The sequence below is a fragment of the Equus caballus genome, chromosome 3 (genome assembly GCF_041296265.1).
Source record: "Equus caballus isolate H_3958 breed thoroughbred chromosome 3, TB-T2T, whole genome shotgun sequence".
NCBI lineage: Eukaryota > Metazoa > Chordata > Mammalia > Perissodactyla > Equidae > Equus > Equus caballus.
In genome coordinates this window covers 18,035,139-18,050,138 of record NC_091686.1, presented here as the reverse complement: position 1 = coordinate 18,050,138, position 15,000 = coordinate 18,035,139, and the positions used below count along the sequence as shown (strand labels likewise).

The 15,000-nt window shown below is 43.4% G+C and overlaps 1 protein-coding gene across 4 annotated transcripts in view; it reads right to left on the bottom strand.

The window, feature by feature from the left end:
- Window positions 1–2,681: 2,681 nt before the first annotated feature.
- Window positions 2,682–15,000, bottom strand: part of CTCF (CCCTC-binding factor) — a 49,649-nt gene continuing 37,330 nt past the window's right edge. For 2 of the 4 annotated variants that reach the window (XM_023638657.2, XM_023638659.2), the window contains 6 exons: window positions 14,776–14,925; window positions 10,128–10,288; window positions 9,434–9,616; window positions 8,724–8,859; window positions 5,328–5,489; window positions 2,682–4,176 (listed from right to left, as the gene is read on the bottom strand). In XM_023638657.2, the coding sequence (XP_023494425.2) occupies window positions 3,992–4,176; window positions 5,328–5,489; window positions 8,724–8,859; window positions 9,434–9,616; window positions 10,128–10,288; window positions 14,776–14,925 (977 nt within the window). In that variant the 3' untranslated portion in view covers window positions 2,682–3,991. Of the gene's footprint in view, window positions 4,177–5,327; window positions 8,382–8,723; window positions 8,860–9,433; window positions 9,617–10,127; window positions 10,289–14,775; window positions 14,926–15,000 lie in introns of all 4 variants that reach the window. The other 2 variants (XR_011436893.1, XM_023638658.2) reach the window with 2 other exon arrangements.

Below are 15,000 nucleotides of genomic sequence, written 5' to 3'. Positions count from 1 at the left end.
AAGCTGAATAGTTAGAACTTGGGGGAAGCCACTCCCTCTCCTCAACCAACAGGCCCATGAGGGCTGACAGGGGCAGACTCAGCTGGAGAGCAAGCTGAGTTCCTGCCAACAGCGGAAAGAGGAGGGCCTGCTCTCCTGCCTCCCAGTTTGACAGGAGGGAGTTTGGGTTAAGATCTAAGACTTGTTGTAAGACCACATGGAACCCATGAACTGCTTTTAGAGTGAGAACTCAATAGGTCTCACGTACTTACGTACTCACGTACTTACGGCATGGCCAAGTGGTCAAGAATTCAGGTTCTGAAGGCAGACTCCTGAATTCAAGTCTTGACTCCACTTCTTACCAGCTGTTTGACACTGATTAAGTTACTTAACCTTTTTGGGCTTCCAGTTCCTGTTTTTATAAGCTGGAGCCATTAACTTATCTCTAAGTGTTACTATAAGGATAAAGCGTTTCTTTGTTTTTTTTTTTATCAAGATTAGCCCTGAGCTAACATCTGCTGCCAGTCCTCCTCTTTTTGCTGAGAAAGACTGGCCCTGAGCTAACATCCGTGCCCATCTTCCTCTACTTTATATGTGGGATGCCTACCACAGCATGGCGTGCCAAGCAGTGTGTATGACCGCACCCGGGATCCGAACTGACAAACCCCGGGCCGCCAAGGCGGAATGTGCGCACTTAACCGCTGCGCCACCAGACTGGCCCAGGATTAAGTGTTTATTAAAAGTGCTCACAACAGTGCCTGGCGCTCAGTGAACGCTCACATTTGCCAAGTCTACCATGGCAACCCCAGGACTCCAAAACAGAACAATAGAAAACCTATCTCACTGGGACTTTTCTTTTTAGAACAAGGATGAGAAACACAAGAGGAAACGACTGCCAAAGGGCTCGAGCTGCTCCTCAGGTGGAGGGACTCTTGAAGCCAGCAGCCACGCTCGCGGCATCAGTCCATGTCTGGTGAGTGCTGGGGGGGACAAGCAAGGGGCTGTGGAGGAGGACACCAGGAGGAGCATGGCGAGCAGGATAGGAGTGCCGGGATAGCCACATACCTTCTTAACTGCTTTTGGTCAGGGCAGCAGTGACAAAACAAACATAATTGCTGTCAGAGACCAAGTGAACACAAGGGACTCAGCTCCTACAAGTGACAGTGACTCAATGAGAGGGGGAGAGGCCTTCCGTTTGTTCAAGCCTGTCTCTGTGCTCCAGACAGCATGACACTCCATGGGCGCTCAGGAAATGCTAAAAGCTCATAATGAGGAATAAGCCCCGCCTGCTCCAGTAGCACAGGATGAGGACCTGCCAGGCTGCACCTCCCAGTGCTGCCACAAGGCTCCTCTCAGTTTTTAAAAGACAAGATCCTGACCAAAAGCAAGAGAGGGCTCTGTGCTTGCTGAGCTGGGCAGCAGCAGATGGGGCGATGCCAGCCCAGGTGTGGAAAGGGAATAGATCATTTTACTCCCGTTCCTACTACGGCTTAGCAGTGGGGAAGAGTGCTGCAGACGGGTCAGTTAACTTCCCCATCAGTTCTCTGGCGCGGAGGAAGAGTGAGAACCGGCTCCTGCCAAAGGCTTTATATTTAATAGAGTCACACAGGATGTATCTCCGGCTAGGCAATGGGAGATCCTTTTTCAGCCTTAACTCCCATCAGACTGTCACTTTTCTTACCCCTCTCCCCATCCAAAACAAACCCACTTTTAAACTTTCAATTTGAATGTATATAATGAGAAATGAAAAGCTATGCTTAAGATATAAATGCTCACTGTGCTGCAAAGAGATTTTCTATTATAGTTTATAAAAGTTACATGCCCAGTTTCTGCTAAGAGAGTACTCTGGCCCCTGTGGGGGGCCAGCCCATGGATGGGACGGAAACAACGCTCCAACAGCCTCAGGCCACTAATATTCAGTCCAAGAAGCTGACTGCCTGGTTCCACAGTCCTGAGGCTCAGATGATGTCTTCCTGGGAGACCTGACTGCATGGACAGTACAAGCTAGCCAAAGGCTACATACATCTTGTCCTTTGTTACTTCTCACTGAAAACTGGTAAGTTGGAATTCTGGTTAAAAAACCCTGTAATTAGTGGCTGAAACTTTCACCTAAAATGAGTTTGCCAAAGCAATCTGCCCCAGAAATGGCCAGCAGCAGCAGGATGATGTTTCATTAATGCATAAACTTCCCACTGACTCTTTCCATCCTGTTCCTGTGGTGCTAGCAAGCAACTCCGCTATACAGGCGTCTCTCTCCACACCTGGTGGTTGTACGTGTCTCGCCTCTCAAATGAACTTCTCTAAGGCAGACTGGGCCCACTTCCCTCTTTTCCCCTGTACTTGGCAAAGCTTGAGGTACTGATCCCAGCCCTCTTTCAGCTGCGATCGTGAGGACACAGCTTCCCATCAGCCCTTTCTACCTGAAGCTCTGTGGCCCAACCCCCTCTGCCACGGGGAACCCACTCCAAAGATGGACCATGGAGGCTGGCAGCTGTCATCCACTCACCTCTCAACTCATACTTTCAGGGAGTTAAAACTTATAGCAGGATGCACTCAATATCCCATCATCTGCCAAGATCATCTCCCATAGCTAGAGAGTAAGTGGCCATCTGAGGGAAAGGAGGAGGCCTGCACCCCCGAGGCATGGGTGCGGAGTGCCCTGGGCTCCTCATCAGGCAGGAATCACGCGGCAGCGCGTGGAGCACTTGTTAATCCGTATGATTTATTAGCTGTACAGCAGTAGATCCTCCTCCCCAGCTCTCAACCCCATCACATATTTTATTACAGGTCTCTTGTTGGCATCCTAAAATAATGAAAAATATCACACAGTACAGCTAAGTACAAAATGCATCAACCTAGAGTCTGATAGCTAACTGATGGCTCTCTTAAAAGCAATACACAGAAGAAAAAAGTGTTTGAAATCAGCAAGACTGAGGCTCTCTAAAAAACACATTTTAAACGTGTGACAGTTCATGTGCAAGAATCACTTTTTAGTTGGTTTTGCTTCACATTATTATTTTTTTTTGAAGATCCAAAGTTTAAATTACTGACCTAGTGAATTTCCTGGCCCAGCTTTTAAGGGCTGCTGTGACCCGCTCATAATCACCCTTCTGCTTTAACAGAGGATTTACAGAACACAAACAATTCAGCTACAAACAGAGCAAAGAAAATGTCGATGGGAAATCATAACTGAAAGTTAATTGTACAAGGTTCAAATGCTGGCTCCGCGGGCTGGAATTCACGATCTCCCGTGTGGGGTCCATCCCCAGCGGCAGCAGTCTGGGTGCCGTTCTGCTACATGATTGTGATCCAATTTCTTGTCAACACTGACACACTACAGAGTCTGTGGTAACTTAATTTGCAAGTAATTAAAATGCTGGGTTTTCTTACACTGCACTTCTTTTCAACCTCTTAATTAATGGAAAAGATTAAAATGTAAAAAAAGGTTATTTACAAGCTTGACCATACCAGAAACTTTGCCAAGAAAGAGGCAAAGCCTTCAGACAGAAACCGATCGTAGCATGCCATACTACTGGTGTGCAGCTGACTCCAAAGCAAAGGGAGCCAGGGAAAAGCAAAAGCAAAAACCAGTTTAAAAGTCTAAGTCCTTCCCAAGCCTGCATTTACAATTAAAAACTCTCCTGGGAAGAAGACCATAGAACTCTGGGAAACCTGGCGGCCATTCTGGAGTGGTTTACCATAGCAAGAGAGAGGGTTCAATGTCTCTGTCTCCTAAGAAAACCAGTTAGGCGTCAACACTGTCCTCAGCACTTCACAGTAAACCCTCAGAGACTCAGAACATTCCATGATTTGCTAACATCAAACAGCAAGTTCTAGTTAAATCACATTTTTCTAACATCATCCTTGAAGTTTTAGTTCTCAGTATGTTTGGTAAAATGGTGTAAAATGATGCTTTTCCCAAAGCCAAAAGAAGAAAGGAGGGAGAAAATTTAAGATGTGGGCCGTTTAAACACAGCCCAGAGAAGTCCTGGCGATGAGCGGGGCCCCGCCATCACCGGTCCATCATGCTGAGGATCATCTCGGGTGTGAGGTCTCCATTGGGGGCGTCTGTGGCAGCTGGCTGGGCCTCCTCTTCTTCCCCCTCCACGGGCTCTGCATCTGGCTCTTTTTTGACTTCAACTATAATGTTCTCAATTGCACCTGTATTCTGGTCTTCAACCTGAATGATGGCTGTTGCTGGCAAAGAGGAGCAGGAAGAAAACAAACATTCTATTAAAGCCCCCAAGCATTGCACGGGTCTTCTCAGACTTGACGCTAAATGGATGTCAGCAATACAGGAAAGCGTTAGTAGTGATACAGAGAAAGTTAATAAAAAAAGACTTAATGACCTAAAATGCGGCTATACATAAAGCTCCAATATTCTAGAAACTATCAAAGAACAAAATGCTGACATTCCATCTTCATATGCCTCCCAAATTACATATTAAGAGCCTTAATTTTCCCTATGTCATAAGTGTGGGCTTTACACTAGTGTGAGACAGCCAAAAGATGCGGACACTGTGTGACTAGAAGTACGTCACCGAGTGTGTGATGTAGGTCCATTTTAGAGGTGACCCCACCCATTGTAAGAACCTGACATTTTTGATTCTGAAGCTCTCCCACACCCAGGGCCCTCCCAGCAGTTTGTTCACTCAAGTGTGTGTAGGTGAAATGGTTCCCAGGATCGATAGTTAACCAGTCCTCTGTGAGAGACATCTATACGTGGGGTTCAGGGAATGAATTAAAAAAAAAAGATTAAATCCTGCATTTGTTAAAGAAAAACAAAAACAAAACAAACTGCTAGCTTTTAGAGGATCTGGAGTGAGGCATGAGTAGTCCCCCAGAGCCTGCTGTCACAAAGGCCACGTCCACTACAGGAGTGTGAGGTGGAGGACCAACACCTTCCTTTATGTCCTCTCCAAAATCAGAAGGCCAGCAATTGAATCCACCGGCCTGGACTTCTGAGGAGGGCTAATCTCAGCACAGAGATTGCTTTACCCCTCCACCCTTTAAAATACGGCTCTTTTCCATTCATTACCATATCAGTGCTGACAGTGACTTTGGTTTGTTTGCAAAACCCTCCCACAGTCACAGTACCCATCTTGCAGAACATAAGTACCCTTCTACTCTGGAGTTTTTCTCACCAAAATGTTAAGAGGCCCCTGGAGACTTCCTCAGATGTTCCCCAGTAAAAACTAAAAAAATTACTTCCTGAGAGTTTGCTCCTGGCGAGACCTTTACTTGTTCTCAGGGCTTAGTTCCCATCTCCGCAAAGAGCAAAGACAGGTTTGGCTCCCCTATGTGCTGGGAGAGGATACCAGCCTACTGAGCTGAGACAAGTAACTTACGCTGGGTCTGTTTGGGCTGGTTGGTTCTGCCAGGGGGGCGTCCTCTCCGCTTCTTGGCGGGTGGTGGGGCTGGGGTAACAGGCTGAGGCTCTGGCTCAGGTTCAATTTCCACGGCAGGCTCCTCCTCATCCTCATTGTCATCCAGGTCTGGCTCAGCATTTTCTTCTCATAAAAACAGGAAGAACAGGTGGTGGGGCAAGGAGAAGAGCGGTGGAACAAAAAACAACACAAATAATCACATATTCTGTAAAGTCTAGTGATATATTTATTTTCATTATTAAAAGCCCATCTTAAAAATGCTTTTCCTGAAATTTCTGCTATCAAAATTAACAGAGTAAACTCATATTGTGGCAGAATAAGCAAATCAACTTGAATACTATTATTCATATTTTACGTGGATTAGATACTATTTTTTTCTTTATAAAACCACCAAGGATTTAAGCTGAAAATAAAATAAGTCATTCCCTCCACCTTTTATACAAGGATAAAACAGGACATTAAGCCTGAGAGGAACCCCTGAAATGGACCCCTGAAGATGTGGTCCTGCTTATTTCTAAGTGAGTGGAAGGGGTGTGTGTGTCTATTTGTCAGGGAGCAAGACAGAAGTTCTTATGCATTGGGAGCTCCTATTTACTAGGATAAGAAGCAAGAGTTCTTTTAAGACTATTATTGATGAGTTTTTTCTAAGGTCAAATTTTTGGTCTTAATTTTTTCCCAGCTGTACCAGACCCAATGGGTCATTCTTAACTCCCTTACCTTCTCCCTAATATCATAATCACATAAAAGGAGACAGAATTATTGTAAGAAGAATACTGATGAGGAGCCTGATGATAATGTGGCTTGGAGTCTCAGATCTCTCAGTAGGTAGGTGTGTGACCTAGGACAATGACCTCACTGAACTTCAGTTTCCTTGTGAAATCACTAAAGCACTCTCAACCTACTTACTAGTGATCGAGGATCAAAAGCACTGAGATAACACGCGTAATCATGCTCTGTAACCTACACTCTATTACACAAACATAGCTGTTATTTACACTGTATATCACAATTTAAAAATTCTCCATTATTCCATTTAGGCTTCATTACTTCATTTAATAAGAGGTGTTAGACTCATTTTATAGAAAAAGTGAGAAGCTAAGTAATTTGTAAAGCACAAGCTAAGCCACAGCTAGTGGAATTCAAATCTCTGACCTCCGTTTGGGGCTGTTCTGCTGCCCACACCTGCAGGCAGCCAAAGAGCTTGTTATCCCTCCCCCAGTGCCATGGCACGAAATGTACCCTGCTCGCCTGTCTCCAAGAGCACAGGTTACAAGCACATTCTCTTTCTCTGGAACCAAATGTTTAAATTTAGAAATCTTTGGGTAAATGCCTGATCTTGAGGACAAAATGCCTTATTTGTCAAGCAACTGAAATTCTAAGTGAAAATGTGGGGAACATACTGGTACGTGGCAGTGTGTCAAGAACGACATGGTTCCCTGTTGAACTTATTCAAGCCCCCTCCCTATTGCCTAAGTTGGCCCAATGCCTAGAAAACTAAACAAATTTAGTCAGAGTTGGGGGGAAAAAGCACACAAAGAAGGTTAATAGGGTCAAAGGATTATTGACTTGGAGACATTTTGGCAAAAAGCCTTGAAAATAGCAGTAGACTCTGCTGGTCAACCTCGGCAGATGGCCAACAGGCAGAAAATTTGGGAGGGGACAAATATGACTGCATGGCCTTCGTAAGCAGTGTGATGGAAAGCCCAGACTTTCCAGGGTGATAAAGAGACGGTGGGTATGAGGCCCAGAACCAAAACCAAACTGTGCTCTACAAACCAGTAGTGAAGACAAAAGGAGGGATTGTAGAAATGTATTAGGAAATTGTCAATGAACACTTCAGCTGAAATGCTTCTGGTGAAGTAGAATTAGGGAGTGAAGCTGGTCTTGTTGGGGGATGAACCACAGAAGTGAACAAGGCAGTACCATGGGAAAAAACGGTACGGGACACCGTCTCTGGCATGAGGCTCTGCAACTAAGAGCAACTACAGGGATCCTCCAGCTCAAGGTTATCTGTTGATCTCTGGTAACATGTGGGGCCTTCTGACATTCCTTGGCAACTCCCAACAGACCAGTCGTTAATTTCTTAGTGAAACTAAGGGATTCCAGAAAGTCTCTCAGTAGAGTGGTGTGCTTTTATAAAAATCAAGGAAACTGACATTTTAAAGGAGGCATTCACTTAAAAGCCAGAGAATGAAGACACTGCTTAAAACAGATCTTCCACTAAAAAAGGCAGCAAAAAATAAACTACTCTTATGCTTACTGTATGAATATTCTCCCAAGAAATGAATAAAAAAGTGAAGGACTTGTTAAAATATACAAAAACTAAAGGGACCTTTTCACAGATCTAAATATAAAACATCTAGTATTTTCATGAGCAAGTCTTACAATAAAACCAGTAAAGTGACTCAAATTCTCTAATACATCCAATTTTCAAAAATGTCATTCCCTCCCCACTATTTCTACTAACAAGCAGTGCAGAAAACAAAACAAGGAATCCCTAGAAATACAGTAGGCACCATCTACGTCTCTCTAGTCTGATGCTGCTTCTGGGGAAGTTTATTCCCCAACACAAAACCCCTCTATATCCACAAAAAGCTTAAATCTTTAGTCACAAATGTGCCTTCTCAACTGGGTGCCAGCAGCCCAAGTGTCCACATTATAGAACCTAACACTTTGGAACAAGTTTGTATAATCAAATGTGACTCCTACACAACCAACAGTCGTTGCTGTCCCTCCCTCTTCATGAGTCTAGCACCTCAAAGCATACCTTCTGCCTGGATTTCATGACTAGAAAGGCAAAAACACCCCAAAGAGCATCAAGGAGAGGAAAACAGGCAAAGTTTTATATTATAAATGGAGCGATTAAGATAGGAAGAGAAAGGCTGACCTTCATGGATTTGATCAACACATCTCAAGGCTAGGCTGACACAGGCAGTCAAACCAGAAGTTGGTCAGGATGCTTAAGCAACCTTCTTCATGTCCATTAGATTCATTGCTCAAATCTAGAGCATCTTCCTAAATGTAAAAGTTATGAACATAGAAAAGAAACTCCGCTGGCCTCAGAATATCACTAATCTGAGTAAACTGAGTAAAGATAATTTTGCTTTGGCTTTAACTGAACAAAACAAATAAGATATTATTAAGCAATGAAATGCCATGAGGAAAAAAAAAAAATTTGCCCCAGGAACAAACTAATTGCCCTTGTAAATATATACACACGTTAGGAGGATTAGAGGTTTAAGGGAAGCAAGAGTGACTGGCCTCTCTCCATACCCCAGCGTATACACACATAAATATACTGGAAACTGGGTAGCAAAATCTGCCACGTGTAACTAAACTAAGAAACAAGTCACCTACCACTGTCAGAGGAATCTTCTTTTTTAGATCGCATCTTTCTTTTTCTTCCACGTTTACTTTTCTTTGTTTCTCCTCCATTTTCCCCTTCTACACCATCTGGACCAGCACAATTATCAGCATGTCTTGCCATGGTATTCTAACAAAAGAAACAAAACCCTTTCACATTATTTAAAAAGATAAGCTCAGAAGTGGAAGTTCTCTTTATTTATATGGGGTATCCATACTAAGTCTGAATATCCTAGCATCTTAGTATCTGCTAAGGAAGTCCTGCATGCTCTCCTTAGTCATGGGAAGTGGTCTCCATCTGGAGGAGGGGAGAGGGAGAGAAGAGAGGAAGAGAGAGGAGGGAGGGAAGGAGAGGAGAGAATCCCTTAGAAGATAAGGCTGGGTCCTCTGAGCAAGGGCTCAGCAGCCTAGCAGCCTGCAGGCAGGAGGAGCAGGGGAAGATCAGATCAGTTCCTTATCTCGTGACTAACTTGGCCCCAAGGGAAGGTCCAGGACAGACCCATTCAAAGATAGGGAGTACCTCATCAGCAGAAGGGTTCACACATGGATAGAAAACCTCAAGGTGGGGATGACTGGCCCTTTCCAAGCAGAGGGCATCTCTATGGTTATAACTTCAGTGGGAAAAAAGTGCCCTGCTTTGCAGTAGAAGATCAAGAATACGATATTAAGAACTATAATAGGAGAAGTAAAGTCCTGACTCTTACCCGGCGTGTAAATGTTTTCCCACACTTAGAACAGACGAAGGCCGCAGGAACAAAGTTGGGGTCATGATAGCGTTTGAAGTGCATGTCGAGGAGCTGTTTCTGGCGGAAGGTCTTGTCGCAGTGGCTGCAGGCATAAGGCTTCTCCCCAGTGTGAGTGCGCTTGTGCATTATCATGTGCCTCTCCTGAAAAAGAGCAGGGTGGGAAGAGGCCTCAGAGCCTGTTACAGGGCTGCTACCTCAGACACCAGCTGTGTACATGTGGATGACAAGCCTTTCTCTCCCAAGGATCTAGGCTCAAAACTGCTCATCGAGATAATGTTATCTTTACTGGGGTGCAAAAGTGCTTCCATAAATCCTAGTGCACATCTGCTCACTCCTGTTGGGCTGCTTCTCTAGATCACTCCCAAGCATCAAGCCCCAGGATCAGATTCTTCCCTTTTCTCAAGTCCTGGACTTAATTTCCAGTTTTGAGAAAGAAGCCAGTAGTCTGCCTGGGTGGGTAGGGGGTAAGCTGTGACTAAATAAAACATCAGCTGGAGACTGAGATAATACAATCTAGGAGTAGGACCTTCGTGACATTCCTCATAAATCAGTTTGAAAATCCTAACCTTAAAAACAGCCACCATACAAGGTATATAAAAAAACCTCTGATAAAACCTGACATCAACTAGTTTCTAACTATGAAGATCTCTACCTGTCTGCAAGCATAATCACACTGGTCACACTTAAAGCGCTTCTCGTTCTTGTGTGACTTCTGATGCTGGATGAGGGCATAACGCTCATGAAAAACAGCATCGCAGTATCGGCATTTCTTGCCTTGCTCAATATAGGAATGCTGCTTTCTCAAGTGGACACCTGAAAGCAAAATACAAAGCCCAGTCTAAGTTGTGAAAACACAAACAAGCATTTCAACAAGTTAATAATACATTTCTTTCTGTTTCTTAAAATAATTACTCTGGCTGCTATACGGAAATGAATTACAAGGAGGAATAGCAACAGATGTGGGGAGACCAGTGAAGGTTTTGAAACAGGATAGGTGAGAGAACATGGTGGCCTGGACAACGGTGATAGCAATGGATATGGAAGGAAGGGAGAGAACCGATGAGAGATCTAGGAAGTTGAATCACCAGGATTTAATGACTGAATACAGAGTAAGAAGGAGGAAGGTGTGGGTGTCAGAGATGTCCTCCAGATTTCTGGCTTGGAAAACTGAGAAGACAGTGGGGCCAGTTACCGAGACAAGGAACAGTGGAAGAAGGCTGAAGCCCAAGTTGTGCGTGTTTGTTGTTAGGACGCGGGGCAAAGAGGTTTCAGACTTTCAGTTTTGGACATGCTGAATTTGAAATGCCAATGATATCAAAGCAAGGAGAGAGACGGCAAAGGATAGATAGTTATATAAGCCTAACTCAAAAGAAAGATCAGGAGTAGGAACATACATTTAGGAGTTGTTAGGATTTGAGTGAGACCATGGGAGCTGATGAAATCACTTAAGGCAAAAGTAAAGTATGAAAAGGAAGAGTAGGGGCTGGCCCCGTGGCCGAGCGGTTAAGTTTGCGTGCTCCACTGCAGGTGGCCCAGTGTTTCCTTGGTTCGAATCCTGGGTGCAGACATGGCACTGCTCATCAGACCACGCTGAGGCAGCGTCCCACGTGCCACAACTAGAAGGACCCACAACGAAGAATATACAACTATGTACTGGGGGGCTTTGGGGAGAAAAAGGAAAAAATAAAATCTTTAAAAAAAAAAAAAAAGAAAAAGAAAAAGAAGAGTATGGGTCACACTTTAAGAAATCTAACAGTTAAGGCCAGTGAAAGGAAGGATTACAACAAGAGAAGTCTGAGAAGGAACAGAGGGAGAAATAAGCAAGCCAACACGATGTAGTGCCACGGAGGTCAAGGTAAGAAAGTGTTTTCAGGAGGAGGGCAAAGGCCACTATGAAGAACGCTGCTAAGACATTAAGAGTGATGGGAAGTGGAATGTTCCCTACATTCAGCAATGTGGGGTCATTAGTGATCTTACTAAGAGTCACTTTATAGAGTGATGGGGTATAAGCCAGATGGGAGAGAATCAGGAGCTGAGGAAGGGAGGCCTGTGAGGGATATAACTTCATGAGGGTTGGCTGGGAAGAAGAGCTAAACCTAGAGGGGAAGATTATTTATTTCCTCTACTTTCTATGTGGGACACCTACCACAGCATGGTTTCCCAAGCGGTGCCATGTCCGCACCAGGGATCCGAACCTGCGAACCCCCGGCTGGAAAAGTGGAATGTGCACACTTAACCGCTGTGCCACCAGAGCGGCCCCAGGGAAGATTATTTTTAAAGACAGGAAAGAAGTAAGCATGTTTAGAGTTGAGGGGAAAGATCAAAGAGTGAGAAGGTGAAGATGAAGGTAAAGAGACAATACTTGACCATGTAAAGGCTGCCAAGACAACAGGAGAGTGGGATCAAGGGAAAGGCAAAGGGACAGGCCATGGACAAAATGAGTGATATCAACTCTCTAGTACCAGGTGGGGAAAGAGAGGATGAATACAGAGGCAAGTAGGTTTGTAGGTTTGGTAACAGGAAATATGGAGTTTTGATCTGTTGCCTTTTTTTTTTCTGAAGTAGAAAAAGAAGTCACTTACTGAGACCAGGGAGGCAGAGAGTAAAGGGGATGAACAGCAGAGGTTTAAAGAAAGTTAAGAGTGATTTACCCAAATCTGTCATGGCACCTCTCACATAGCAGGCACCCAAACACTTATGGAACGAATGAACAAACAAAGTCACTGTGGAAAATGGGAGCACACCTGACAAGGCCAAACAGCTGGACTGTGCAGGAGCAACAAGAGCCCAGCTGCATTTGGGATCATGAATTTACGGTGCTGCCAATCTGCTTCAGTCACGGTACTAGCACTATCACACCACTTCAAGAGGGCCGGTTCTGAAGACTGGAGACGAGGACAGCCAAAGGGATGGCTCTGACTTCTCACTCTCTACACACCTTCATTAAATGAAGACCTTTATATGTGCATATATTATTTCAAATAATTTTTAAACCTCAACTTTCCCATTCTGGTCCTCTGATAGAGACCAAACTAACAGTAATATAAAAGACTTTTTCTTTCATATGTTCTTATTAAATACTTGTAAAAACAATCCTGTAAGGTAGGTATTATTCCAATATATCAGTTGAGGACAAAAAGAAAAAGAAGCTTAGAGCAGTAAGTATTCAGAGGTCAGCCTTCACTCCAGCAGGTCTGTCTCCAAAGCCCATGCTTTCCTGTGTCACAAAGTAGTAATTTTTTTTTAACTGAAGTGTAACGAAGCGATGAATTTTAATTACTGCGTATCAGAGTGAATCGGGCCTGCTTTAAAGAGGAACACAAACTTCTTTAGGACTGCTTTTGGGAGATTATTACTTGACAGCTCCTAGGCAATTAAGTGTCTCATAAAGACCTTATTATATAAGGTCTAAGAGTGATCACGCAAGTATAAAATACCCAGGGTGTTGTTTATATCATAAACATATCATAAAAGTGAATAACTAAAAAAAATTGAGGGGCTGGCCCTGTGGTGTAGTGGTTAAGTTCGGTACGCTCCACTTTGGTGGTCCAGGTTTGTGGGTTCAGATCTCAGGGGTGTACCTCAGCCACACTGTGGTGGAGACCCACATATAAAGTGGAGGAAGACTGGCACAGATGTTAGCTCAGCGCTAATCTTCCTCAAGCCAAAAAAGAAAAAAAAAAAAAAAGAAAAGAGACAGATTGGTAACAGATGTTAACTCAGGGCTAACCTTCCTCAGCAAAGACAAAAATTTGAACAATCCAGACAATAACCTAATAGCTCACACACATTTCAATGAGATGTTATTGGTTTAGATTTTAGTTTCTATATGATGAGAAGAGTAAAACTCTTTCATTTACCTGAGGACAGTGCCTCTTAAATCTTTCTAACGAAGTCCTCTTAACAGCAGAGTAGGATGAACACATGACCCATGGGTCTTATGTGGAGCCCAAAGTCCTCTGCTTCAAACTCACGGTTTCATCTTAAAAATATATGTCAGTCTGCACTTTGCTCAATATAGTCATATTAATATAAAAATGTTTTAAGACACCAGTTAAATTGTATAATTTTACTCAAAACCTTTTGGGTAGGGGCCGGCCCGGTGGTGCAGCGGTTAAGTGCGCCTGTTCTGCTTTGGTGGCCCAGGGTTCACTGGTTCAGATCCCAGGTGTGGACATGGTACTGCTTGGCATGCCATGCTGTGGTAGGTGTCCCACATATAAAAAAAAAGTAGAGAAGGATGGGCACGGATGTTAGCTCAGGGCCAGTCTTCCTCAGTGAAAAGAGAAGGATTGGCAGCAGTTAGCTCAGGGCTAATCTTCCTCAAAAACAAAAAACAAAAAACAAAAAAAACCACAAAAAAAACCAAACAACTTTTGGGTAAAACCAATGCTGCAGAAACACAGGCCACGTTTATGCTGTGGCTTGCGAGATTGCTGATATGACCTGAGTACTCACATATTCCTCAGTGTAAGAAACACCTGTGGGGACTCAAGAGGACTCAAGCCCAGCTTTGCCACTCAAAAGCTGTGCTGTGCAGCTTTGGACAAGACACCTGTGTGAGCCTTAGGTTCATCACCTATAAAGCTAGAATACATACTGCATATGCCTTGATGACTTCATATGGTTGTTGAGAAGATCAAATGAGTAAAAGAGTAAAAGAAAAGTGAAAGACAATTTGTAAAGTACAAAAATTCATCCAAATGTAAAAATGTTCAAAAAAATAATACTCAAGGAGAAATGCATTTTGGACAGAGAACAGACTAGGGCAATATTTTTATCTCTTTTAAATAAGAAAAACAAGGGGAGAAATTCAGGTGACCTATCTTTAAGTATGGATCATATTAAAATTTCTAATGCTAAACTTTGCCTCTATATAAACTCTAGCTTAATTACACACAGAAATATAATTATCACCAAACCAATGAAACAGTCCAATTACCTAGAGAAAGGACAAATGTTCTGAAAAAACTGAAGTAGACTGACCTTAGTTTGGATCATACTATGTCACTTCCCTATTTAACATTACCCATGAAGGCTACTAATTAAAGGTATACTCTGTTTCCTCTCATTACAGCTCCTGTTAATTTATAGATGAGCTATATTCAGGAAAGAATCTTGTGGCCTGACTGTAGTAGGCGAAAGAAGAGACAGAAAAAAATAGCAGCTAATCAATGGCTTTTATTAAGTGGCAGGCCATTCACATACACAAAATGGGTTAGAAAAGGAAGTTATTCATCATCTTCATTTTTTCAAAAATCCTTGAAGATATTTTTTTCATTTGCCACTTATTTACTTACCCAAATCACTTTTTCGGGCTATGACAGTGTCACAGTGGGGACAGTGAAATTTGGCCACATTTTCTGTGTGCTTCTGTAAAATGTGCATCTTCATGGTACCACTTTGGGTGAACCGAGCGTGACAAATATAACATTCATAAGGTTTTTCTCCTTAAAAGGAAATACAGAATGAACAAATTAGATGAAATGACTAAATACTATCATTTAATTGGAGGGGTATTCAGG